Here is a 26124-nt window from a genome sequence, read left to right as displayed (position 1 = left end):
GGGTGCGTTGGGTCTTCGGGTGCAAGTTCAATCAGCGGTCTGGTCTGATAACACGATTAGAACCACGTGAAATGCACACATGAATCGGCAGAACCTCTAAAAGCTTTCGGGCAAAATGGGGCTTTTTCAGCGCGGGGGTTTTGGGGGGCGGGGGCGCCGCGGTGCAGCCGAGTCACGATTCCGATCGATGAGACTATACAAGGCCATCTGCGATAACAAAAGGAAGAAAAAAAAAAGAATAAAAAGTTGGGTTTTTATGTCTGCGTGAATTTAAAAACGTAAGAAAAACCGAATATTATACGAAGGGCGCGTCGGCTTGCGGCCGAAAAGTCGGTTCCAAGTGAGATGTTGCTGTTTTGGAGGAAAAACGATGAAGACTTCGCTATCCAAGCATTGCGAACCGGTTGGAAAACTGGGAGGAATTTTGTCTCTGATAGATGATCCGTTCCGACGACCACGTTGGGAAGCGAATTCGTCGTTAAGCAAAGGCAACTCAAATCATCATATACTGCTCAAAAAAATAAAGGGAACGCTTGAACAACACAATGTAACTCCAAGTCAATCACACTTGTGTGAAATCATAGTGTCCACTCAGGAAGCAACACAGATTCATTTTGACTTGTTTTAAGGACATTACATCAAAGTTGGATCAGCCTGGAGTTTGTTTTTACACTTTAATTTGGAGTGTGATTCCTAATCCAGACCTCCATGGGTTGATACAATTGATTTCCATTGATCATTTTTGTGTGATTTTGTTGTCAGCACATTCAACTGTGTAAAGAGCAAAGTATTTCATAAGAATATTTCATTCATTCAGATCTAGGATGTGTTTTTTAAGTGTTCCCTTTATTTTTTTGAGCAGTGTATATGAGAAGTATACCGTATTGCCTTATGGTAGGCTAGCCTACCATAGCCCAAAAGTTAACCTTCTGTCGGTTAAAGTTACAAGTTAACCGAGCCCAGCGGTCGGCAACCCGCGGCTCCGGAGCCGCATCTTTTGTCTTTACACTGCGGCTCCGAGTGGCTTGGGAAAATAGATTATAAATGTTTAATTGAAGTATATTTCATTTGTGTTAATTCCTTTTTTTAACTTTTAGTTCTAAGTTGGAAGATTATTGTGATCTTAAAAAATATCAAATAAAATTACATTTTTATTATTTTTCGCCGCTCAAAATAACATCACACTCGCGGAAGCCGGTATCCCCGCCGGCCGGTAAAGTCCCGATTTGCAGGTGCGGTTCTGGAGCAGAAGTCCCATAAACCAGGTAAAATAAGTATTTATGAAGATATTTTGCAAATATTTATTTTTTATTGTTTACTGACACAGTGATTTTTTTCCTGATTTATTTTTAAAAATCAGGTCAAGGCTTCGCTAAACGCTCTGAAAGCCCAAAGCTCAAAATGAGTTCATTACATGAATAAAATTTTATTTTCTCCGTAATACTTTGTGAATTTCAGAAGCAACACACGACACACTTGCTTATACAAAGCGTAAAGGTAATAAAAAGCAATATATACAGTGGTACCTTTATTTTAGACGTCAAAAAGTAATTGCGGCTCCCGGTGTTTTCTTTTCCGAGGAAACCGGGTCCAAATGGCTCTTTAGGTGTTACGGGTTGCCGACCCCTGGACTAGCCTACTGTTGGCAATAGAGTTGGTGTTATTGTTATCGCTAGAGATTTTTAATTATACCGTTATCTTATTGTACATAGTTACGTTTTGGCACATTCTTGACTGTGCTGCCACTGTACTCTGACCATATACATCGACGTCGCGACTTATTTTCGTTAAATGAAAATTGGTCCGTCGTAACTCTGAGTTGTCATGAAGCCAGATCGTCGTCGAGCGACAGGTGACCGCAATCGAAAGATAAACAGAGAACGCTGGATCTTCATGTATCGATTTGAAATTCTTTGCTTTTTTTTTGTCACCTCTCGTGACTGCAATAGCCAGTCCCGGTATCTAAATCCGAATTCTCTTTCAGATGATCGGTTTTGAAGTCTTCCTCCCTTTGAGAAAATCCCCTTTTTTTGAAGTTTTCACTCAAAAGGCCCGTTTTGGTATGCGAGCATCACGAGCATCACTCCGGGGAATCACGAGTCTGTCGCGCCGCCGTTTTCAGAGTCGCGTCCTTAAAGATGCCGGCTTACAAATCGCTTCTCCGGTCAATCTTTCCTCTCCTTGCGGGCTGAGTTTGTTTGCTCCCGCCGATATTCCCAGCCTTCCCTCCACCCCCCGACTGGCGCTGATGGCCGCCATTAAAACCAACAACCTGTTGCCTCCTTTCATCCAGGTGCTTTCCCTTCCAATAAAAACCCCATTAGGGGTCCGAGGCCTCACTGTCCCACGGTGACGATGACATAAAGCGGCGGAGTTTGGTTTAGTTTTTTTTCCCAAGCGAAACAGTAGGTGAGTGACGATATGATGAGGAGCAAACATAATTATTACTAGCATGAAACTTTTCCCCTTGAATTTTGCTTTTAGATCTGGTGCAAAACTGGGCCCTGAATACTTCGACCTCCCTAACGCCAGGTAGCAGAGATGTGGATCCTCTAAATTTTGTTGCCCGGGGCGACAATAAAACCCGGGGAGTGCAAAACAGCCGATGTAACGACACCTTTTAAAGGGCGGGGGACATTTAAAACAAATGTGCAGATGTAACTGCTGAGGTAAATATAGAAAGAATTAGGTCGTAATGAAAAAAAAAAGAGTTTGAAAAAACAATAGAATTAAAAAATTAGAGTTTGCACTCAGGAAATTACTCAATTACTCAGCTTGGTCCATTATACATGTGTGTTTGAGATGATTATTTGTATTTTTTGTCTTTTTTTTTAATCTATTCTCTTGAAAATAATTTTTTGGGTCATGATATAACAGGGAAAAATACAATAGATATGATTTGAGCCTATGGGTTAACTCTATGGTTTATGAGTCTACACACACACACATACACACATCCACACACACACTGCGTTTAAAGGTGAGGAGCATCGACATGTTCAGGTTAACTCCAAGGATCGCTGTATCTGCATGATGAGCAGCAACGGTTATAATAACCGTTGCAACGGGATAAAAAAATCTCGTAAATGACGGTTTGAATGGGTGCGTTTGTAAAAAAAAAAAAAATGGAAATGTCATAAATAAAAGCAGCATCGTCACACATCAAATCACACAAGCCCGTAAAATCGGTAATAACCACTTATGCGCATTCCTGTGTGCTTTCCCTTTGTCTCCTCGCGCTCGGAGAATCAGACATTAGATCACCCAGGGAGCGTCTAATTTCTGCAGGGACGACAAAGGAGATAATAAATCAAACACTCGCTCCCTCCCCCACCCGTCGTCCCTCTGGCACTTTTCCCATTTAAATGACTTGTATTCTTTCAAAACTGTAATTAAGAGCGGATGAGTGAGAAGGGTCACATGCATATGTGGAAAAAAAAAAAAAAAAAAAATCGTATTTTAACTATAACTTTAGCTCTGCACCGACGCACCTGGATGTAAATCTCGAGAAAAGCGTGCGCTTTTAAAAGCTATTTAATGCATATTTTCAATCGCCCTGCAGGGTAAAACACACCCTTTTACACTGGAGTTTTTGCACCCGGGCAAAAATTCATTAGATAATTGAAACATACCAAAGATATAAAGATTCTCAAACTGTGAAGTGTCTTAAAATTAGTTGCTTCTGGTTGAAGTTCCCAAAATGGACAAAAGGGGGCAGTAAAATGCACTGAAAGCAGGGCTTCTCCAGCTCTGGCTGAGGCGAGAAGCTCCCATTATCTCATTACATTTGACGAAATGAAGTCAATAAAAGTCTGTTAGTTTCTTGTTGTTTACTTTTTTTTGTCCTCTTTTACTTCAGTTGTTTTGTCTTTGCTTTCCTAATTCTTCCCGATCTATCTTCATCGCGACGGTTTGAGATGGCGGTTGGACACTCGGAAGGAGTTTTAACCTTTAATTCAATGGTGAGTCCCATGAATAATAGATGTGATGGAATACACATGCATGCAACACACACACACACACACACACACACACACAAACCTAAAAACTGTTTCCCCAATAACCCTGACCTTCTGGTCCAACAATGTCTTTTCGAAGGGTGTGACCTCTGACCCTCCCCCGAATTAAACGGCATGTCTGACAAGACGACGAGATGACCATGAGTGCGACAGTGTGTGTGTGTGTGTGTGCATGTGTGGGTGGGTGCGTGCGCTAATGTGTGTAAGGCGGAGAGAAGTTCAAAGCTGCGCCGCAAAACTCCATTGTGTCGGTTCAATATCGTGCTTTTGTTTGTCGACTCATTTGGGACAAAAGGAGGTAAAATGGCTGCTTTGACGCCATTTTACAAGTTATGTGGTCATGTGTGTGTACATGTGTGTGTGTGTGTGTGTCTACGTGTGTATATGCATGGGTGTGTGTATCCCTGTGAAGATGAAGCCTAAACAAAGCGCACCACCATTTCTAGACTGGTGGAGTTCCTGCCTTTAAAGGACAGAGAGGCTGATAAAATGCCATGTAGGGGCCCCAACACCTTGTGTGTGTGTGTGTGTGTGTGTGTGTGTGTGTGTGTGTGTGTGTGTGTGTGTGTGTGTCACAATGGTAGAGTGAGAGAGAGAAAGATGAAAAATGTTTGGATGACAGGACAAGATGATAAGATGGTCCTGTGCATTAGTCCCTCCTGTAGGAACGTCATAATACACAACACACGGAGGGATGTAACCAAGCAAACACACACACACTCACACACACACACACAAATGGTGACTCCCAAAAACCCTGACGAGTTTTATAATCACGACCTTTGACCGTATAGAGAAAGTTCAAAGAGAAGATGCTGCAGATGTTAGTGAAAGACAAGGCGAAGCCTCGGGAGTTCAAAGTCATCAGTCATGCTTGTTGCCAGCGGCGGCGGCTATCTGCCTGCAATCTGAGCCCATCCGAGTGTGTGTGTGTGTGTGTGTACGTGTGTGTGGACAAAATATATACAGCCTTCAATCTGATTCCGCGCGGCTCCACCGAGAACTGGAATCAGCTTTTGGGTTCTGACGGAGCTCGGCCGGCCGAAAAACGTCATTTTTTAAACGGGCGTAAAATCGAACCGCCAGGGGCTCCCGCTTGGAGAATTGTTTATTTCAAGATTTTTATTGAATGATTAAATATAGACCGCTTTTGTTTAAGTTAGCTCTTATTTTGTCTTGGAGCAGGATGTGATTCTTTATGAACAAATGTAATAAAAAGCACGTAAACTAAGGACAACATGGCACTGAAGCTGTGTTGAGGTACATTTAGATGACATAGAAGTACAAGTTAGCGAATATAGGATCAAATATGACCCCCAAGTTTTATACTTTTTTAGGATGGAAAGCATGTCAATTGAAACAAAAAGCACAGAAATCTGTGTCACGGAATGACTTTTAATTATACGTACCTTGTAGAGCCTTGACTTACAAGTTCTACAAGGTTCTTGTTGAAATCTTTATGTCTTTATGTCTTGGACTTGAATTTCTTCACTTGAATGAAGAAATTCTTGACTTACAAGTGCCGCGATTTACAAGTTTTCAGTACATAAAGTACGTTTTTCGTATTTAAAAACACAAAACAAAAACAGAACCAAAAAAAAACCCTAGTGGTTTTGGACTGTATGGAACGGAAACATTTAATGGGGAATTTATGGGATTCTTTTTGCCATTTTGTTGACGCAATTCGAGTTCGGAGCGAGTGGGATGAGGAAGCCCAGAGAAAATCCTGGAAAATCCATCATCTGTGAGAAGGCGGGAGACATTTACGGGGATTTGGTGCAGCAGACGGAGGGAACGTCAGTAAAAGCTAGTTAGGGATTGTTTTAAAAGTATGCATTTACTTTGTTGCTAATTAAGTTTAGCAATAAAATACAAGTTACATTTGGCAATAGAGTGTAGCATTAAGATTGTAGCAAGTAAGTTAAGCACTAAAGCACGAAATGCCGCTGCCGGAATCGTCAGCCGATCTTCAAGGAAAATACACTTAATAAAACCAGTTTAATTCCTCACATTCTCGCTTATTATATATTATTACTTTTTAGATGTTATTTGTTATTTCTAAAGTACATTTTTCTTGTTTAGAAACAGCTAACAAAAAAAAATGGTTTGATTTCTAGGGGTCTGGAACAGAATAATAGCATTTCCATTCATTTCAATGGGGAAATTTAATTTGAGCATAAACTCGGAAGTCAAGGTTCCACATTATTTGCAATGTCATAAACTTGCATGATTATTTTTAACATATTTTATTTTCAAGATACAAAAGACTCACTTCAAGAAATAAAATGAACAAATCAAGAGTTTCAGGGAGAAAAGTGGGTTTCAAGTTCACACTATATCAATATTATGATTTTTTTTTTTTTTTATCAAATACATTACATTACTCACTTTCTTTGTCACTGAAATTGTTTCCATGGCAATGCTACCTTTGATTGTCTGGTTTGGCCCCAAAAAACTTTTGTCGTCTCGAAATTGCGCTCCTTTTTTCACCTGCTCGCCCGGCTCGGGATAAAAGTGCAGGAATTCGGGGCCGGGGAGGCGTCGGCTGTCATCGGGAGGCCCGGTAGTCGCCGCTCATTCCTCGTTTCATATCTTCCCATCCCATGAGACACAGATCCGCTATCACTTTACCCTTATCTTACTTTTAAAGGAGAAACGTGCATGCCTGTGCGTGCATGTGTGTGTGTGTGTGTGTGTGTGTTTGGTAGGCTGGGGGTTGCCTTTGTATCTTTCTCTTTCTGTCTTGCTCACAGTTACATATTTTCAGTTTCAATTACAGTCGTCCTGGATGCAACTAGTCTGTGAATGAACCAACTAATCTATGAATGAACGGAAACAAAAAAAAATAAAGTATCTCTGCGGATACGGATGTTTATTGAGGTTATTTATAGAGGAATTGCCTGATATATTCTTTTACAAAAACGAATGCAAAGCCGTCAATGCCCGTTGTGGAAAAAAGGACTTTCCGCAAATAAATAAATGAATAACTTAATAAAAAAAGGATTAATCCTTTTATAAGTTGTGTCACGACCAACATCACAAATCGCAATCATTTGCGCGTGTGTATAATCTTATTTTTAATTTCATTAAGGCCGGCGGTGTTGTTTACATTGGTGTAAGGGGGACACAGCGCCACCTAGTGGCCACAGCCGGAAGTGCACACAGTGACAACTCATTCATTATGGCTTGAATGTATGTGTCAAAGAGTGCAAAGTGATATAATATAATGAAAATATAATCATATATTATCATTTATGTTCCTTTTTATGCATTTCAAAGGGTCCTGATATGTATTAGCTTGGCTGAATAAATGCCTGATTACGCTGAAAAAAAAAAAGTTGAAACCAATGGACGCTGAAGGAATCCTGACGTCTTTCTTACTCTAAACCCTTAATTCTTGACGACAGCCTGAAGGCAGCCGGCAGTCGAACCGCCTTCTCTAAGCTCCTGTTTTTCAGCCCCGCAGATCTCCGAGCGCGGTCCTCATTTGTACCGGGATCAAGGGGTAAAGCTCCGATTGGGATGGTGAAGTTCGGCGTCCTGAGCCGAGCCCGCTGGCGGCGTGCCGGAACCAGGAAGCCCCTTTTTTTTTCTTTTCCTGATTGAGTCCGGGAAAACGAAATAAAGCTTAAACTCCCGGAGCCCTTTTTTTTTCCCCCCCCAACATGAAAAGATCAGCGTTGACCTGCTCTTTGCTTGAACACCACCCCGACACTACCCTTTGACACCGGGGTCCGCCCTGTGGGAGCGGATGTTATTGACTCTAATTGATTCAATGCGGCTCCCATATTAAAACCGGGGACTCGGAACTAAACACACGTGCGAATGAAGGTTTGAGGGCGATCGCTCCGCCTTTTCTGCAAGAGAAACTGAAAGCCTTAGGCTATTAATAATGAAAACCAACTAAAGGACACATAAAGGCAACACCCGGCGTCTGGAGTGTGTTTGTGTTGGGGTTGGAAGGGATGCGAGGGGGGATCCGTGGATGCAAGAGCCGCAGACGACGGCGAAGATATTGCAGCGGCTCATTCGTCTATTCATTTATTGACTTGAGAAAACATTTCGAGTTGGCGCTTTCATGTCTAAGCATGCTCCCCGACAGAACACACAAACACACACACACACACATACAAGCACACACACGGTCTTGCTGCGAGGCAGTGCCGTCTGAGTTTCTGCGAGAAAACTGTAAAATTCACATTTTTACTTTTACTCTGGGTGACAGATTGATGGGTTTAGAAGGTTAGGGTTCTTTACAGGTAAGGTGAAAAAAAAAGTAATAAAAAAAAAAAAATCCTCATAACAGCTGAAAAAGGCCAATAAATCAGTTGAATGAAAAAATGGATTGAATACATAAAGTAAAAAAATAAATAAATTAAAATAAATTAAATTAAGCAATAAATCTAATAAATATAAATAGATAAATACATGGCGTCAGGTTTTCTGGTTGTGTCAGCAGTAAAGGAACACACCCCGACATTTTTTTTTTTCTTTTGCACATTTACTTACTTTGCATTGTTACGCTTAAACAGATGCCTGTTAAATGCTTACACAGACTAATATTCTTTATACATGTACATTTAGAATGGAAAAACATGAACGTAAAATAAGCAAGATTTTATACACCACTGCAATATCACCTCATTTCTATCTCCTCAATAATCCAGTTAACTTGATGGACACGTTTATTTGCATTAAAATTTACCACCAGCAGGCTAGCGCAAAATTCTGATTTCGAATCTGATATCTGAGAAAAGACGGTATTTTACACGTGATGCATTTTAGGTTGTGCCAACCTTTCATATGAGCACTATCAAGATTCATCTATCTCTTTTATATTTTTGTATTCCATTGTGCATATTTTAAAAGTCTTTGCCTTAATTTAAATAGTCATTCCATGACAACTATTTACACACTTTTCTACCCTGTCCGGCTGCAACAACTGGATTTCCCCGATCTTATGCCGATCTTTATATAATCTTAAAGTAAATAAATGACAAAACACTCTTTTGAATTTAAATTTAAATGGTGTACACACAAAAAAAAAGTAAACAATTCGCATATTTTGTCCATCTGGGGCGAATTTCACTGGGAAACCCGGGACGGCGATATCACATGGAGACCAAAGGGAGGATATCATCTTACGACGGTCACAAAGGCAAACGTGATGTCACAATGGGGGAAGCTGTGATCTGACACGGGGGGAAAACACCCCGAGAAAAGGCTCGTCCTGCTGCGTGTGTGTGTGTGTGAGATGCTAGTTAGGAGTCCTGCCCGTGTGTGTTTGTGAGCATCAGGCCCGACGATGCAAAACACTCAAAATGACCCAAAGCGAATCCCATTAAATCATCAATAACATCTAGTCATACATTTGCAAAAGACCTCAAAATGCTTTCAAATATACAAAAGTCCAAGACTACAATTGCGCCCCTTGCGCTAAAGTAAAACTTGAAAATAAGCACCTCTCCGCTTTAAACGGCTCTCGACGATAACAGTTAAGCGAGGTAATGTGACGGCGGCCGTGTCATTTCGGTAGGTGCTAATACGCGTCATTTCGCTGCGGGTACCCGGGTGGAAGTGCGGTGGTCGTCGCCGTGTTATTTAGGCCGAACGCTGCGCGGCGGCCCGCCAGTAAGTGCAGGCTTCGGTGTCAGACGGTAATTGTTGTTTGTGGGCGGGCGGCGTGAGCGCAAAGCGTGCAGTTAGTCTGGTTGTGTCAGCAGTAACGCTCAAAGACATCCCCTTTGTTTATATATTATTTTTTTTTGCTTTTGCGCATTTATTTACTTTGTATTATTACGCTTCAACAGATGCCTGTTAAATGCATACACGGGCTAATATTCTCTATACGTGTACATTTAAAATGGAAAAAACATGAAAGCAAAAATAAGGAAGGTATTGGACTACTTAACTTTAAGCACATGCTAATTTGCATTAAAATGCGCTGGACAGCTTGAGCAAATTTAAAAGTGATGCTATTTTACACGGGTGCATTTTAGGCACTACAAAATTTGCATATGAATGCTGTCAAGTCATTTATTTCTTTTACATTCTTGCATTCTGTTGTGTTTATTTTGCAAAGTCTTTGTTTATTTGTATCCATATCCTTTATGTACATAGTCTTTCCTAATATGATTTACACATTTTTCTGCCCTTTACGGCTGCTGCGACAGTTGAATTATCCTTATTTTATGTAATCTTATCTTAACAATCTCTTTGTGAAAGCACTTTTTGATAAAATAAATAAATAAATAAAAAATAATATGGCAATATAATGATGCTATTACAGTTTACTATTGTTTTTGAAACAAATATACAAAATAATAAAAATCTGAATAAAATACAAGATGGAAGCAAAATATAAAAAGGTGATTTTAAATATGGGCAGAAAATACAAATATACATACAAGTGTAAATTTTTCAATATTATCATAACGCCTCTGTTCAAAATGAAATTGCATGTGTGTGTGTGTGTGTGTGTGTGTGTGTGTGTTGCTTAGGAACGGATGGTTAAAAGTCGTAGCCTTTCTAATGTTTGGTTTTGGGGCATGAAAACAATACGGCGTAACTTTGAAACTTCCTGCACCTCAGGATTTAACTGTATATTATACTTCATTTAGACAACCATAATTTCTGAGCTATAAGCCGCTATTTTATCGCACACTCTTAACACGGCTAATTTATGGATTTTTTTGAGCTTCACACCTTCAAACCATTTAGCAAGAAGATCTGAGGGAGTTCAAGGAGGCATAGAAAATGGATGGATGGACTTTTCCTTGTGTTATTTATTATTAATCTTTTTCCTCAGCCGTGTTATAGTCGCTGTTCGGAAAAAAGCCCTTCCAGTACGTATTTGTGGATGTTACCGGGACATATTTAATTAAAAGTAAAAGAAAAAAAAATGATTTGGAACATCTTTCAGTATAAATATCTCATCATGCCGCGACACATTAGTGTGCCGTGAGAGATCATCAGGTGTGCCGTGAAAAAATGCCCACTTTCACCTGATTGGTCCAAATATTATTTATCCAACGCAAATAATGTGTCTTCCGATGTCTATGTGGGCAGCGTGTCCCATTCGATGGCAACTGGTGGTGAATTAACCTGTGCATCTGTGTATCAGAGTGATTAGTGACGCTTCGCGTGATACATTTTTAAAATAAAAAGTACTTGTATCTGCGTAAACAAACAGGCAGCGTTGTTGAAAACTACCAAGACGATTGAGAAAGCATTGAAAGCTACTATAAAGTTGCTAAACTCATCTCTAAATCCAAACAGCCGCACACCGAAGCAAAACATTGATACTACCTGCCGGCAAAATCATTGGAGAAGAAATGCTCGGCTCTGGCGTTGATAAAGAAATAGCCAGAGTTCTCTTAATTAATACCATTTTCAGACATTGAGAAAAGTGTTCACATCAGAGGGAAATTTGGATTGCAACTTGACGAATCGACAGATATTAGATATATTAGATTTCAAAATAAGTAAATTGAAACTACGGTTTCATTCTAAGTCGTTAAAAATTGTTTTTGAGAGATGAGATGAGAACAACTTTATTTATCCCGAAGGATACATAGCGGCCACATATATCGACGTGCATCATTCCACTCTCTCACTTATACGTCATATAGAGACGTACAATTATTCACGCGTTTATTCACATTTCATGTAGGGACACGCCGCTATTCTATCTTTCATTCGGACATCATATAGAGCAGGGGAACCTTTTTGACTGGGAGAGCCATAAAAGACAAATATTTCTAAATATATTTCATTGAGAGCCATATAGTATTTTTGACGTATAATAAATTACTTTTAATGCGACCTCTGGTGCTGCACGGTTTTGTTCAAAGTGCTGCTTTATATTTGCCCGTTTCATCGATGTAATTTTTTTATCATTGCATATTAGAAATACTGCAGATCCAAATGCAAATTCCTCCATCCATCTTTTCACCATCTTTTCCGTTACAAGGGTTGAAGCGGATAAACTAGCTGGCTATCTGATAAAATTAATTTCTTCACCTTTGCAACGACCCGGACGTGCTCGGAAGCCAACGGTTCCCGACCCGTGAAATGTATCTTCAAAAGTAATTTCTGTTTACTTGAAAATGACACGGTAAGATGAAAAAATATCACAAGTGTTTTAAAATCGGTTTCAAACTGTTTTTTTTTTTAACTCAAAATTATCTGGGAGCCTTTTGCCGTCATCGGAAGAGCCATGAGTTCCCGTCCGCTGATATATAGACATGCAACCATTCACTTTTTCATTCACAAATAATGCATGTGTTAACAGTACGTATTAGACTCGTCTGACATTTGTCTGGACGTTGTTTCTGCTTTGAAAATAAAACCAGCTTGGTTTTGAAGGCTCTGGCGTTTGCTTGCATTTCATGCACACGTTTTTTTTCCCTTGTAGCTTCACGTCCAGCTCATTCATGTGTGTCAGTATGTCCACAGTAAAGGCTTAATCACAAAGCTAATCTGAGTCATTCAGCTGAGGAAAATCCCCAAATGTTCTCAAGTAGCTCCAAATAAATGAAAAAAATCTCCTTTTTAAGCTCCCACATTCATTGATCCAATCATTCAATCATTCACATCAAGTATGAATTCTGTACCGATCTTTGGCGGACCGGATTAAAAAGACCAACGGGCCGAAAGTGGCCCGCGGGCCGTAGTTTGCCCACCCCTGGTCCGATGGATCTCCGGCATGTTTTTTTGGACTGTGGGAGGAAACAGGAGAAGCCGGAGCTCCACACAGAAAGGCGCCGCTGTCGGAATCCCACCTTCTTGCCGCGAGGCGGTAGCGCTAACCGCCGCCGGCCGAAAAGCAAACATCCTCTCCGAGGACGAGGAGACGGAATCGGAATTGAAGGTGCGTTACTCACCCTGCTGCCCTTCTCGGGGTTGCACCTGCATCCCTGGCTGCAGTCCTGGCCGGAGCACGGCTCGTCTAACTTGGTACCCTGCGGAGACGGGGAGGAAGACAGCCAGACGTTACGGCTGACGCTACGGATACAAGGAGGAAGGCTTTAAAATAAAAAAAATAAAAAAAAATCAACCTGACTTTGCCAGACGAAGTTAATAATCCCCAAGCACCCAGTCGTGAATAGAGTCATTTATTTATGTCTTGTTTTGCTTGTGACTTTTTTCCCCGACACCACCGCGGTGCGTCTGGAGCGCGGTAAACAACACACCCGCTCCGGTCGGCGCCTTAAACTCCGCGTGAACCGTGACCCGACCCCTCCGCGCGGGCATTCCTGAGATACCCGAGAAACATCGGGGCGCGCTTTCGGAGTTCAGGAGCCGCATAAAGAGAGCATTTATAAGCTGACGTGTGAGTGGCGTAAGCTCATATGTGCCTCTTTAAACACCAAATGCCATCTATTCACATGTCGGGTCTCATGGTGGGATGTTGACGGGCCGCGGAGACGGATAGCGCTGTACATCTCGCACACATTCTGGACGGACAGTGAAGGTAACGCTGACACCTCACGTGTTTTTTTGGGAGATTCATTAATATCCGCATGGATATACGGGAGAATGCGTTCGGGGGCCGAAGTCCTGGGGTCACCCCGGGTTCAACCTCAGGGGTCAACGTTGGTATTTCAATGTGATTAGCGGATGAAAGCGGGGGTTGCGGCGGGGGGGGGGACGAGGGCGGACAAAAGGGCGCGGGCCGGGGTCTCCGGGGGGGTTTTAAGGGAACGACGTCGGACGAGGACGCCGGCGTGTAGAGGTGAGAAAATGCGCAGGTCAAACCCGCGCCCGAGTTCGTCTGGAGACGGCGTGTGAACGTATTAAGTGAGGTCAGGGACCCCAAGGCGCGAGTAATAAGCAGCCAGTCTGGTCACGCTAACCTCAATATTAACAGGTCCTGGGAACTACGGTCGTTGTCGTATCGGCCTGTAACTCATATGATCTATCACTCATACGAAGGTTGGACGCGACGTAAACATGATTCGCTGCACGGAAGGGCGTTATATCCTCCATTTTTTAATTAATGCATTCCAGCAGTAGCTTGTTTATCGCAGGGGTTACGTTCCAGAGCCATCGGCTGCAACTGAAAATCTGCGAAATAGCAACTGTAATATCTTGATAACGCCATTAGCCTGAATTGATGTTAAAAGTACAAGCCATAAATATCACAGCAACCACATTTTTATTTTATTACCATCATTTCCGGACTATTGAGAGCACTAGTATACAAGCCTCACGGGCTAAAATACCCACATAAATAAATATATGTGCCCATATATAGGCCGGCCTGGTGTATAAATTGTTACATGAGACATTTACAGAGAAAACTTTTTTTTTTTTTAACTTTTAATTACATACTGTTAGCATCCACATCTATGTACTGGAAATGTTTTTTTTCCAAACAGTTTGTGCACATTGAAACCATTAAAAGTCGTCTTCTTCAGTGTCGGCCTCAGAATAATTTCATTGGTCCGATGTGACGAGGCTAAATGTTTTAGCGGCATGAAGCTAATTAGCCCGCCAAAAAATCCATAAATTAGCCACACAGTTGTCTAAGCTGCAGTGTTCAAAGCGTGTGAAAAAGTAGCGGCTTATAGTTTTAGAATTACAATATTGACATAAAATTAAAGCTTTATGACCCTCCTCACACACTTATTAAACTCTCTTTTCTCTACTCGTAGCGATTGCACAGTGCATGCTAAGTGCAAAAGATGCTGAGCCAATCAAAGCCCAGAATACAGAACAATGTGTTCTGGTTGGTCGCCACCCTAGAAAATGCTTATTTTACACTAGAAATAATTGAAACAATACATAAATACTAATTCATTTATGATGCGGAATCTGTGACATACATTAAATTAAATTAAATTCAATTAAATTAAATTAAATTAGAAATCTTAAAAAATACAATTTTTACATTACAAACATTAAAATATACAATTTTTAATCGCAGATTTTTTGCTATACGGCATGTTTTTGCAATTCTATAAAAAAAATCAGTGATATATTCAGACCGCGGAAGATGAATCTGGCGATGAACTACTGTATCGTACCGACGATGAACGGATTCCGGCAACGGTTCGTGATGAGGTCAAAGGTCACAGAGCCGCGGCGTCCATTACAGCCGGGAAATAGGTGAAGAAATCAACGGGGGAAAGAAGATGTGAAAAGGCATAAGGGCTCGGAGAAAGCAAACTTGGCACGGGGAAAGAGAGAGAGAGGGAAAAGAAAGAGAGAGCAGGGGAAAGGTCAACAGTCCCGGTCCTGCTTTCTTCCCTCTGATCTCTTCAACCTCTGTAATTGCGCTGACAGAAGGAGGGCAGGGGAAAGAGCAGAGCGAGCGGGGAAACTGCGAAGTTCGGGGATGTTGAAACAGATCGACTGAGAAGAAAATGTAGGTAAGAACAGCCTCTCTGGCTCTGTGGGAACTTTTTTTGCAGAACTTTTTCAGGAACTACGTCGATTGGTGGAACTCGCCCACACCCAGAACTGGATACCATCATTTCCGAACAATGAGCCGCTACTTTTGCCATTTGCGTTGAACACTGCGGCTTGAACATCAAGACGGCTGATTTATTGTTTTTTTTAACCCTTTTTAACCCTAAAAAAATACAGATTTTTAATTTAATATATGTCACAGATTCCTCATCATAAATGAATTTTTATCTATTTAATGTTTCAATTATTTCTGTTGTAAAATAAGTATTTTCTAGGGTGGCGACCAACCAGAACACAGTGTTCTGTCGTCGGTACGATACAGTGGTCCCTTGCCAGATTCATCTTTCGCGGTCTGAATATATCACTGATTTTTTTATACAATTGCAAAAACATGCGGAATAGCGAAAAATCTGTGATATAAAATGGTGTATTTTAATGTTTGTTATGTAAAAAATTGTATTTTTAATATGTTTTTTTTTTAAAGATTTTTTTTATTTAATTTAATTTATGTCACAGATTCCGCATCATAAATGAATTTGTACTTATTTATTGTTTCAATTATTTCTGTTGTAAAATATGCATTTTCTAGGGAGGCAACCAACCAGAACACGGTGTTCTGTATTCTGGGCTCTGATTGGCTCAGCATCTCTTGCGCTTAGCATGCGCTGTGCTATCGCTACGAGTAGAGAAAAGAGTTTAATAAGAGTGTGAGGAGGTTTAGATATATAATATATATAAATGTATCTAAATATTGTAATTCCCAGACTATAAGCCACTACTTTTTTCACCTGCTTGGAACACAGCAGCTTGGATAACCATGTGGCTAATTTATGGATTTTTGGGGGCTAATTAGCTTCACGCCGCCAAAACATTTAGCCTCTTCACATCGGACAGATGAAATTACCGTAGAATTTTTAGGCCGTTCAATCCCGACTCTGAAAAAGATGACTTAAATGGTTTTACTGCTCGGGAGGAAGACGAAGATAGCGATCAGCTGGACTAGGACGGTTTCCAGTAGGTATTTGTGGACGTTACCGGTATGTTTTTAATTAAAAGTAAACAAAAAAAAGGTTCTGTGTAAATATCTGTGGACACCTGCAGCTTATACACAAGTACAGCTGCGCTCAATAGTCAGGAAATTACGTTTGCCATTTTTAAAAACTACTCCAGTCACTTGCCGGCTGTTTTATTGCGACAAAATGTTCATAACTGGAGAGAAATGTACCATCGAGAAGGTCCAAGACCTTCTGGCCTGCTCTGGCCTGCAAAGTGAAGAAATTCAAGTCCAGTTACAACGACAAGAAGATTTCAAAGAAAGAATCCATCTGATAGTTTTAATTTCCGCCATGTAGAACATGAACGCTAGACATGAATGTTTTGTTTTAGGTATTTGGACAAAGACAATGTTAAGCCTAGCATTTACTTACTTCTCTAGATAACTGCTTTTGGAAAAAAAAAAAAAAAAAAAAAGATAAATATATTTTTTTTTCTCTTTTTTTTAATTTTCTCTGATAAATTATGTCCATAGTTTCCGCTCATAGTTTTTACCACATTTAATGTTCATACAGGACTGTCTCAGAAAATTAGAGTATTGTGATAAAGTTCTTTATCTTCTGTAATGCAATTAAAAAAACAAAAATTACTTTTTCATGATATTCTAATATTTTGAAATAGGATTTTTGAGTTTTCTTAAGATGTAAGCCATAATCATCAATATTAAAATAATAAAAGGCTTACAAAATTTCAGTTGATTTGCAATGAATCCAGAATGTATGACATTTTGGTTTTTGTAATTGCATAACAGAAGATAAAGAACTTTATCACAATATTTTAATTTTCTGAGACAGTCCTGTATAATGTATATAGCCACCTGGAAAATATGTACATAATAAATCTGTGACTCACCGGTACATCACTGACATAACACACCATGTCAGACTGTTCATTTATTTAATTGAATTATTCTATCCGCACCTGCTGCTTTTTTGCACTTTGTATTCGATGCTGAACTGCATTTCGTTGCCCCATACAGTGTAATGACAATAAAGTTGAATTTAATCTAATTTAATATGGAGGTTGTATCCCCATCCGTGCTGGATTTTTGAGGCGTTTAGCCTCTCGGATCGCTTGTTTTCCCCGTCGTACGACACCCATTGTTCTGGGACAATGAACGCCCGTTCAGATTTGTGTTCTCCAAACCCGGAGGCAAAATCCAGGGATCTTATGGGCGAACGGGAGGCCGAGAGCCGGCGCCCGGAGGGAAACACTCGGCCTCAGAGAGCCGGAGACGGAGCAAGAAAGAAATTTTAGAGGTTATCTGACACTGGCTGTGCTTGTGAGTCAAAACACACTGAAGCAAACTTCGAAAAAAACAACAAGTCTCCAAACAAAAAGGCGTCGCCTCGCAGTTTGAGCCCCATTTTTTGTCACAGCGCGTCCAATGTCGCCGATCACAGCGACGTGTGATCGTATCTTTAACGTGGCCGAGGCCGGATGGGTTTTTCTCGCTCTACACGTTGTTTACTTGTCGTCGTCTTCTCGAGGCGCAAGCCGAACCGGCTTAAGCTAAGATAAACCGCTAATCCTTGATATGAGATCCGATATCTAAGCTAAGATAAATGAATGTGGGTGGGCGGTGATGTCAGAACACTGCCGTATCACCGCGGGGGCGGCGCGGGGGATGATTTCATCGCCGCCACCTCATAACCTGAGAAGCTCGGCGATGAGCTCATAAACCGCAGCGCTAACGCGTCAGATTCACCGATTGAGTCCAAGATGAGGAAGATCTACCTGCTCGCTGGGCTTCTGCTGGTTCTACATCTGTCGACGAAGGTCAGACCACTTAGGACGGCGTGGTTTTTTTTACGGTCGAGCCAATCGTTTCCAGAGAAACGTCGGTCGTGCTACTAAACCTCCATCGCCAGCTTCTGATCCCGGGCACGACTGCCTAACGCAAGCATTTTCTCTCGCAGTTGGTCTGGTGCAGCACGCCAGCGCAGGCAACCACGGAGGATGACCGCAGGAACCTGGAGGGCGAGGATTTGAGCATAACCGACGAGCTGAAGGACTACGACGGGGGTCAGACGCCTCGCCTCCTTCCACTGCTGCTAATTGTGGCGTTGCTAACTTCGCTCTTCGGCTGATCCCGACAACTGCCGGGATTCGGCTCATCAATACCAGTCAATAAAGTCAATAAAGATTGCTGTTTTGAGACGCTTCCTTTGTGGTTGCTTCCCGGCGACATTACAACGCCAGCGATACCGTTCTGATGCTAATGGCTAACGCCATTTATCGGAGGACGGCATTAGCGCCCCTTCCATTCCTTGTCCATGAGTTCTGTCTTCGACAAACGAAAGCTGTGATGTTAAAAAATGTTTCAAAGCTGATCGTTTGGATTTCGAAGAGGCGTCAGAAAGTTGAGCTGTGATGTCACACAGGGGGATGTGTGATGTCACAAAAGGGTCAGGGGGGGAAGCTGTAGAGCAGGGGTGTCAAACTCATTTTAGCTTAGGGGCTAAAATGGGCCGTATGGGTAAAATCATGACATATTGTTACGTACCTATTGTTCAATTCACTCCTCAAACCTGGTATTTTTTAGTTTTGGGAGCCGGATTAAACCTGATCGTTGTCCTGATCCGGCCCACGGGCCTTGAGTTTGACACCCCTGCTGTAGAGGGAGACGTCCTGCGCCGTGAATTAGCGAACCCGGGACAGATCAAGGAACCGCGAGGCCGACCAATATGCGTCCGCATGGCAGCCAGTGCTTTTGAGCATATTTTGCGGCATTGGTACACTTTTATTTATAAGGTCATGCTCGCGCTGCTGCACTCTTACATCTGTGACTTAGTAACAAGGCGGACTTGATTCTCACCTGCTGCGATCACATGATCAACTGTTGCTTTATGTCCCTTTTGCACGCACAGAACTAGGAAAAAGGCCTTTTGCAACAGTCTCTTGGAACAGACTTCAAAAAGACTGGAAGCTCCCTAATTTTATCTCACTAAATGCTTTTAAAACCAAACTGAGAACACTAGAGGTCAACTTATCAAAAAGTAATTGCTTGTTTTAACTGTTTGTAATATTGTTCTGTCTGTAACTTATTGCTGCCTCTTGGCCAGGACTCCCTTGTAAAAGAGGTTTTTACTGTCAACGGGACTTTTTTTCCTGGTTAAATAAAGGTTAAATAAAAAAAAAAATTAAAAAATTATTATCGGAGCGATTATACTAAATAAGCTGAAAGTTAATTATGTGATTGACAGGCGCCAATCATCACCTGATGCTACTGCTCAGTTATATGTCACTGAACCGATGCTAGTGCAAATCATTAAATGTGACCAACGTTTTCACATTTTACCAATTTTCGCCATTCATTTTCAATTTTTTGGTGCATTTATTAGAACTCAAATAGACTTATTTATTGGTGTTTGAATTATTTGGAGCTCTCTCTCCATGGTACGGAATTCATTTCATGAAAATTCTCATTTTCGTTTACTTGGTTCCAACTGTACTCTTTGTCGCGATGCATTTAAATAAAAATAATTTGCCGGCGTGTTTTCCCGCTACCGACAATAATACATTTTATTTCAGGACCAAAGAAATAACTTTTAATTTTCTCTTTTATGTCGGTTATGGTCTGGGCTGTTTTTTTTTCCTAAAACTGTCTGGTCTACCCGGCAACAGCGAGCGGCGTCAGGAGACCGTTCTTTCTCAGGGGTGCGTTAATTCAAAACGCACCCCCATTATGCTTGTCTGCGTTACCGTCCTGCGAGCGTGAGTGGCAGCTCGCGGGCGAGAGCCGACGCCTGGACTTGCCCCATCATTCCTATAGGCTCCGCTGATGTTATCCGGATGAGGGGTGAGTCTAGGGTTACCGAGACTCCGCAACGCTGCTGGGATATTGACGGAATCTCCGGCTTATATGCAAAACGCATATTACGTATGTTTGCCAAATCCTGCAAAATATGGAATTTCGGTTCTTGTGACAAAACGAGTGGTGAAAAGAAAAGGAATGGGATGTCTTGGGAAACAAAGAACACAAAAAGAAAAAAAAAAAAAAGAGAAAGGGAGTCTCAGATGTCCTCCCTTATCTGCTCTTTTCTCAGATCTCCTTCCTGTTTTGTCTTCCCGTTTTCCTCTGAACCTCTATCTCGGCCTTCTCCCTCCACCGTCCGCCTTCGCCGGACCTCTTATCGGGCCTCCCTCCTTTCCCAAATCTCCGCCATCGTTCCCCCTTCCCTCTTCCGCCGGCTTGTTGCTCTCGCCCTCCATCCCGGCCGTCCTCTTCCATCTGTGACCCTGACATCCACCGCAGGAGACTAACCAGCTGTGTTTGGGCCTCCAACGTTTACTGTTTATTCCATGCTGAGTGTGTTTGCGTGTGTTTGCATGCGTGCAACATGGGTATTATAGAAACAGAGAGTTAGGGGATTTTGTTAATTCATAAAGATCCACGATTTGGATTCTGTGATTTGAAGCTTTCTAGACAGGAAACCAATTTTCAAGACATTTCAAGAAATATAAGATCTGTGTGTGTGTGTGTGTGTGTGTGTGTGTGTGTGCGTGCATGCATTTCTTTATGTCCTCCCCCTCCGTCAGGCCACCCAGCTGGAGTTGGATCTGTGACGCAGCAGCCAACAAATTCGAGTCTCAAACAGACGCAGGAAACAGGCATAAATAAAACAGACTGACAAGAACCGGAGACCTTTTAACTACACCTCATTTTATTCCTGAAATAAGTGACTGTGTGTGTGTGTGTGTGTGGGTGTGTATATGTGAGTGTGTGTGTGTGAGTGTGTGTGTGTGGATCTATGGATTCGCGATATGAACCAAAACATAGAACCTTTTGCCGCGACTCCACATCCTGTTCTCATCAATCAGTATCATGAAAATATTGTCAATATTTGCCAATATTTCATTAGTTTTGTTTTATTTTTATGCCAATTTTATGCCTATTTAATCTCCATTTTTATCCCCATTTTATTTAATTTCTTTTTAAATATTTTTCTTTAATTTTGAATCTTAATTTTTAGATCATGTATTTTATTTTAGATCATGTCACACGATCTAAAAATTAAGATTCAAAATTAAAAAATATATATTTAAAAAGAAATTAAATAAAATGGGGATAAAACAAGAGATTAAATAGGCATAAAATTGGCATAGAAAAAAAATTAAAAAATAATTAAATGTTGGCGCATCACAAAAAACAGCAGACATATCACTAAATATTATAAAATCATTAGACATCCCACGCACAGAGGGAGGTTGAAATGTAATGGTTGCGGATGCTAAATCAGTGTCTGATAATTCGATGATAACAGATAAGAATAAGAATTCCTTTCGAACATTAGAATATTTGATATTAACATGAAATCAGCCTGTTACCCAGCCAAGACTCTAAAGGAAAAAACAGCAGACAGTGAACGGAATCGCGCGGTTAAAGCCTCACGTCTCCAAACCGCCCATCGTGTTCTGACCGACTTAACAATGTGAAGTAATGTTTCGTGCAGGGATCTGACGCCAAAGTCAATTTAAGAAGACAAAGATCTCTACACATGTTTTGGACACATTGTACTGCAGGGGCGTTGGGAGCGCTGCTTGGAGATATCCTGAAAACCGAGAGCGAACGTGATTTTCGTGTCGCGGATCTGCCAAGGAGAACGGCGAAATGCACTTTTCACTTCTCTGGTCGGTTCCAGAACAAAATATCAGATAGGAAAAGCGTAACTTTGGAATAGGTATTTAATTTGACCTATCAGCTGGACTGCGATGGGTTCACATCGCCGCAAAACCCAATCCATTCATTATTTACACACAATTAGCCTTTGGGTGCAGATATATGTGCACGTGCACAGATTTGAAGCAAACACACACACACACACACACACACACATGTTTTGGTATTACTTAGTGATTTTTTTTTTGCACGAAACTGTTCACATTACTCTGCTGCCACTCTCATATCCCATTTATCTTTATTTATACATTTCAGGGTTTGTTTTTATGCCGTTAAATCATTATCATCCTTTCACCTGCGCGCGCTATACAATATTTGTTTGTTTATTGTGCACTTTACCAATCTCATGTCACGCTGGGAACGTGACAAACGTCTTCTGGATTCTTCTGTATGTCTAAAAATTGTCATTAAAGCTGACTTTGACACACACACAGTTCTATCCGCTGGCGAAGTATTCATGATGAGACATTGCTATTAGACAGGATTAGGCCTCTGCTTGCCCGGCCTTGTCTCTCTCGCTCTCTTTTTTTTATTCCTTTGCGAACATAATTAAAGACTTAACCGGGAACTTTAGCAATTTTATCACTTTTTTTTTTTTTTTTTTTTTTTTTAAATGAAGCAGGGCAAGAACGGGCGCGCACGCCCAACGGTGACGCTGAAACATGTTTTTACCGACACCACTCGCTCACGTTTTTGCAGGCTATTACAGTCCGACGTCATAAAAATGTCAGACTGCAGCGACGGAGAAGACTTTTCTCCCGAGGATTTCCGTGAATCTGTCGCAGACTCGCCAATTACACGCCAAATTTAGGTAACCGACCCATAAAACGGACGTCTTGTAACACAACGGGTGAATCTCGTGACGGCAGGTGGCGGTAATCCACTAAATCCAGAACACAGATCCGGTTCATGTTGTTAGCCACGCATGCTAATGTTTTGCACCCCCTCCCAAAAAAAGGAAAAAAAAACTCTGAAGCTAATACAGTTAGACATTAAGCCGAATTGGTAGACGGACCAAAATATTTCCTGGCGACTTTCCGAAAGCATAACGTAATCCTTTGCTGTATCCCTGCGTGGGCAGAAATACTGTTGCCCCGATGACTAATACCAACACAGTTGCTTCCCGAGGGGACGATTCCTGTTCCGAGTTTAGATTTGCATCTCGGCCCCGTTGACAGTTTTTTGAGCGTCGGCTATCCGGCGCGTCGCGTCGGGGTATGCGCTTCCGTTGCGGGTTATGTGTCTCTTAATGCTCACTCCCTATAAATACACACTGCGTCGACGTCGGCGGCGAAAATAGAGCCGCGGCGGCAAGTGTAAACACTTTCAAAAGTTCAACCGGGGTCGGCGGTCACCGGAGAATTAACATTGCTTTAAAAGTGGCATCCAGAAGTACTCCGGCTCCTTCACTTATGCAAATACTGAAATATTGAAATACCCCTGACTGACAAAACTACGACACAACTGAGAGGAACTAAAGGAGTAACGTCATTTCTGGACTATTGGGCGCACCTGAATATAAGCCGCACTGGTTAACAAAAAAAAATATATACTATACAGTATGTGTACATATATGGGCTACACTTTTCTATAAGTTGCAGGTGTCCACGTTGTAGCATGAGGTATTTACACAGGAACATTTTATTTTAAACTTTTAATTAAATACATACTTCCGGAAATATGTACTGGAAATGCTTTTTTCTGAACAGTGCCTAAACACAGCGGATGAAAAATATATAATTTTATTATATTAATAGGTTTATGTATATTTGGTGAATGAGAGGATGAGTGGGCCTGTGCTCAATCCAGGGTGACCCCTTGATACCTGAGGTTTTTTAAAACATCTTTTAAACGTCAAACTGTTTTTTCAAACATACCGTAGTTTCTGGACTATTGAGCGCACCTGAATAGAAGCCGCACTGACTAAAAATAAATTAATCTATGTATACATATATAGGCCGCACTTGTCTAAATGCCGCGGGTGTCCACATTGTAAAATGAGATATTTACAGGAAGATGTTCCACAGAAACGTTTTTTTTTTTACTATTAAATATATACATACCGGTAACATCAACAAATACCTCGTGGAAATGCTTCTTTTTTTTCAAACAGCGCCTGTAACATGGCTGATGAAAAAGAGGAATTTTATTGGTCCGATGTGACAAGGCTAAATGTTTTGGCGACGTGAAGCTTGTTAGCCAAAAAAAAAATCTATAAATTAGCCGCATCAGTGTTTAAGCCACAGTGTTCAAAGTGTGTGTGTGGAAATGACGGTATTACCTACTAACAATGACTTTTTAAATATCCTTCTGCAATGAAATATAGGTTTAGGCAGACTTCTTCAATTTCACCCGAAAATGATTAAAAATGGGATTTTATCAAGAAAAATATACAATTTGAAGTGAAGTGGACGTCGCTTGGATTTAAAATTACCAAGCTACTTTCAATCACTGATGGTGGCAGGTGAAGGAAGTATAACTGCGATTACTTCATAATAAAAAACCCGAAACATTCACGGACGATCCCGCATTCCTGATTTCAGTCGTCGCTGCGGAAATTAAAAGAACGCCGAGAGTCCCTTCGCTTTCAAAGTCTGTTTCATTGTTTCGATGAGTGACGAATGGCATGTGGAAACAGCCAGTCGTCACTTTTGTCCCGGCTGGAGATGAAAATAATAGCCTAAAGTGAGAAACTAAATTTATCTGCCGATGCCCCGCCTTGGGTCCTTGAGCGCAGACGCACTTGGAACGGGAGAGGCGAGCGCTCGCCAAGCCAACGCCGCTCGCTGCCAAAACCTTCCGTCGGAACGCGGACGAGTCGACGTCTGTTTTACGGCGTCGACAATTAGCAATAAAAAACGTACAGGAAGGGAGCGAAAATGAGCCGTTCGGGCGATAAACAAAACGTCGGTTGTTGAGCATCAACGAACCTGCGAGGGGGGGGGGGTTGCCACGGAGACGATGAGGCCAACGTTCAAAATTAGACACGACAGAGGGATCCCGAACTCACCGGGGAAGCAATCTCGTCGCTATTGCTATAGTTAGCGGTTAGCTACTTGATAAAATCCGGGTTGTTGAGCGTGAACGAACCTCCGAGGGAAGATAAGGGGGGTTGCCATGGAGACGATGAGGCCAACGTTCAAAATTAGACACGAGAGAGGGATCCCGAACTCACCGGGGAAGCAATCTCGTCGCTATTGCTATAGTTAGCGGTTAGCTACTTGATAAAATCCGGGTTGTTGAGCGTGAACGAACCTCCGAGGGAAGATAAGGGGGGTTGCCATGGAGACGATGAGGCCAACGTTCAAAATTAGACACGAGAGAGGGATCCTGAACACACCGGGGAGGAAATCTCGTCGCTATTGCTGTAGTTAGCGGTTAGCTAGAAGACAAAATCCGGGTTGTTAAGAGTGATCGAACCTCAGAGGGGGGAGGAGGGAGGTTGCCACGGAGACGATGAGGCCAACATTCAAAATTAGACACGACGGAGGGATCCTGAACAGACCGGGGAGGAAATCTCGTCGCTATTGCTATAGTTAGCGGTTAGCTACGAGACAAAATCCGGATCCTGCAAGGAACCCCTGCCCAGTAACAACAGCATCTGTAGCTCCCGGGGTGGATCTCGGTTGTTATCATTATTACACTGCCAGTTAATCGACCGGATATTATCATTGGTTACATCCATTACGTCCGGAATAAACCAAACATACTTAAAGTTAAACCCGCTGTTATGTTTTATCCAAGTGTATTGGTTTTGGCCGCGGAGACGTAAACGAACCCCCGGGGGGCTCAGACTCGGGATCCGAGCGGCGGCAGGTGGACGGGTTTTTCCTGAAGAAAAACATCCTGCTTCTGTCCGAGCGTCCGCAACAGCTCAAAACTATATCAAACGAAACGGACCACGTTTGTTTGAAAAATGTTTTTAAAACAATACATGTTTTGGGTCGCGGTGGA

General features: G+C 41.7%; 1 protein-coding gene across 5 annotated transcripts in view; it reads right to left on the bottom strand.

The window, feature by feature from the left end:
- The window catches only part of col4a6 (collagen, type IV, alpha 6), a 118290-nt gene that overhangs the window by 38189 nt on the left and 53977 nt on the right, over nt 1–26124 (bottom strand). For all 5 annotated transcript variants that reach the window (XM_086165364.1, XM_086165362.1, XM_086165365.1 and 2 more), the window contains exon 4: nt 12905–12982. In XM_086165364.1, coding sequence (XP_086021490.1) covers nt 12905–12982 — 78 coding nt within the window. The remainder of the gene's footprint in view (nt 1–12904; nt 12983–26124) is intronic.

Source organism: Fistularia commersonii, chromosome 19 (assembly GCF_037954325.1).
Source record: "Fistularia commersonii isolate RoL2024-O1a breed Wild chromosome 19, RoL_Fcom_v1.0, whole genome shotgun sequence".
NCBI lineage: Eukaryota > Metazoa > Chordata > Actinopteri > Syngnathiformes > Fistulariidae > Fistularia > Fistularia commersonii.
The sequence above is the reverse complement of the archived record's forward strand: the minus strand, read 5'-3'. Positions and strand labels throughout refer to the sequence as shown.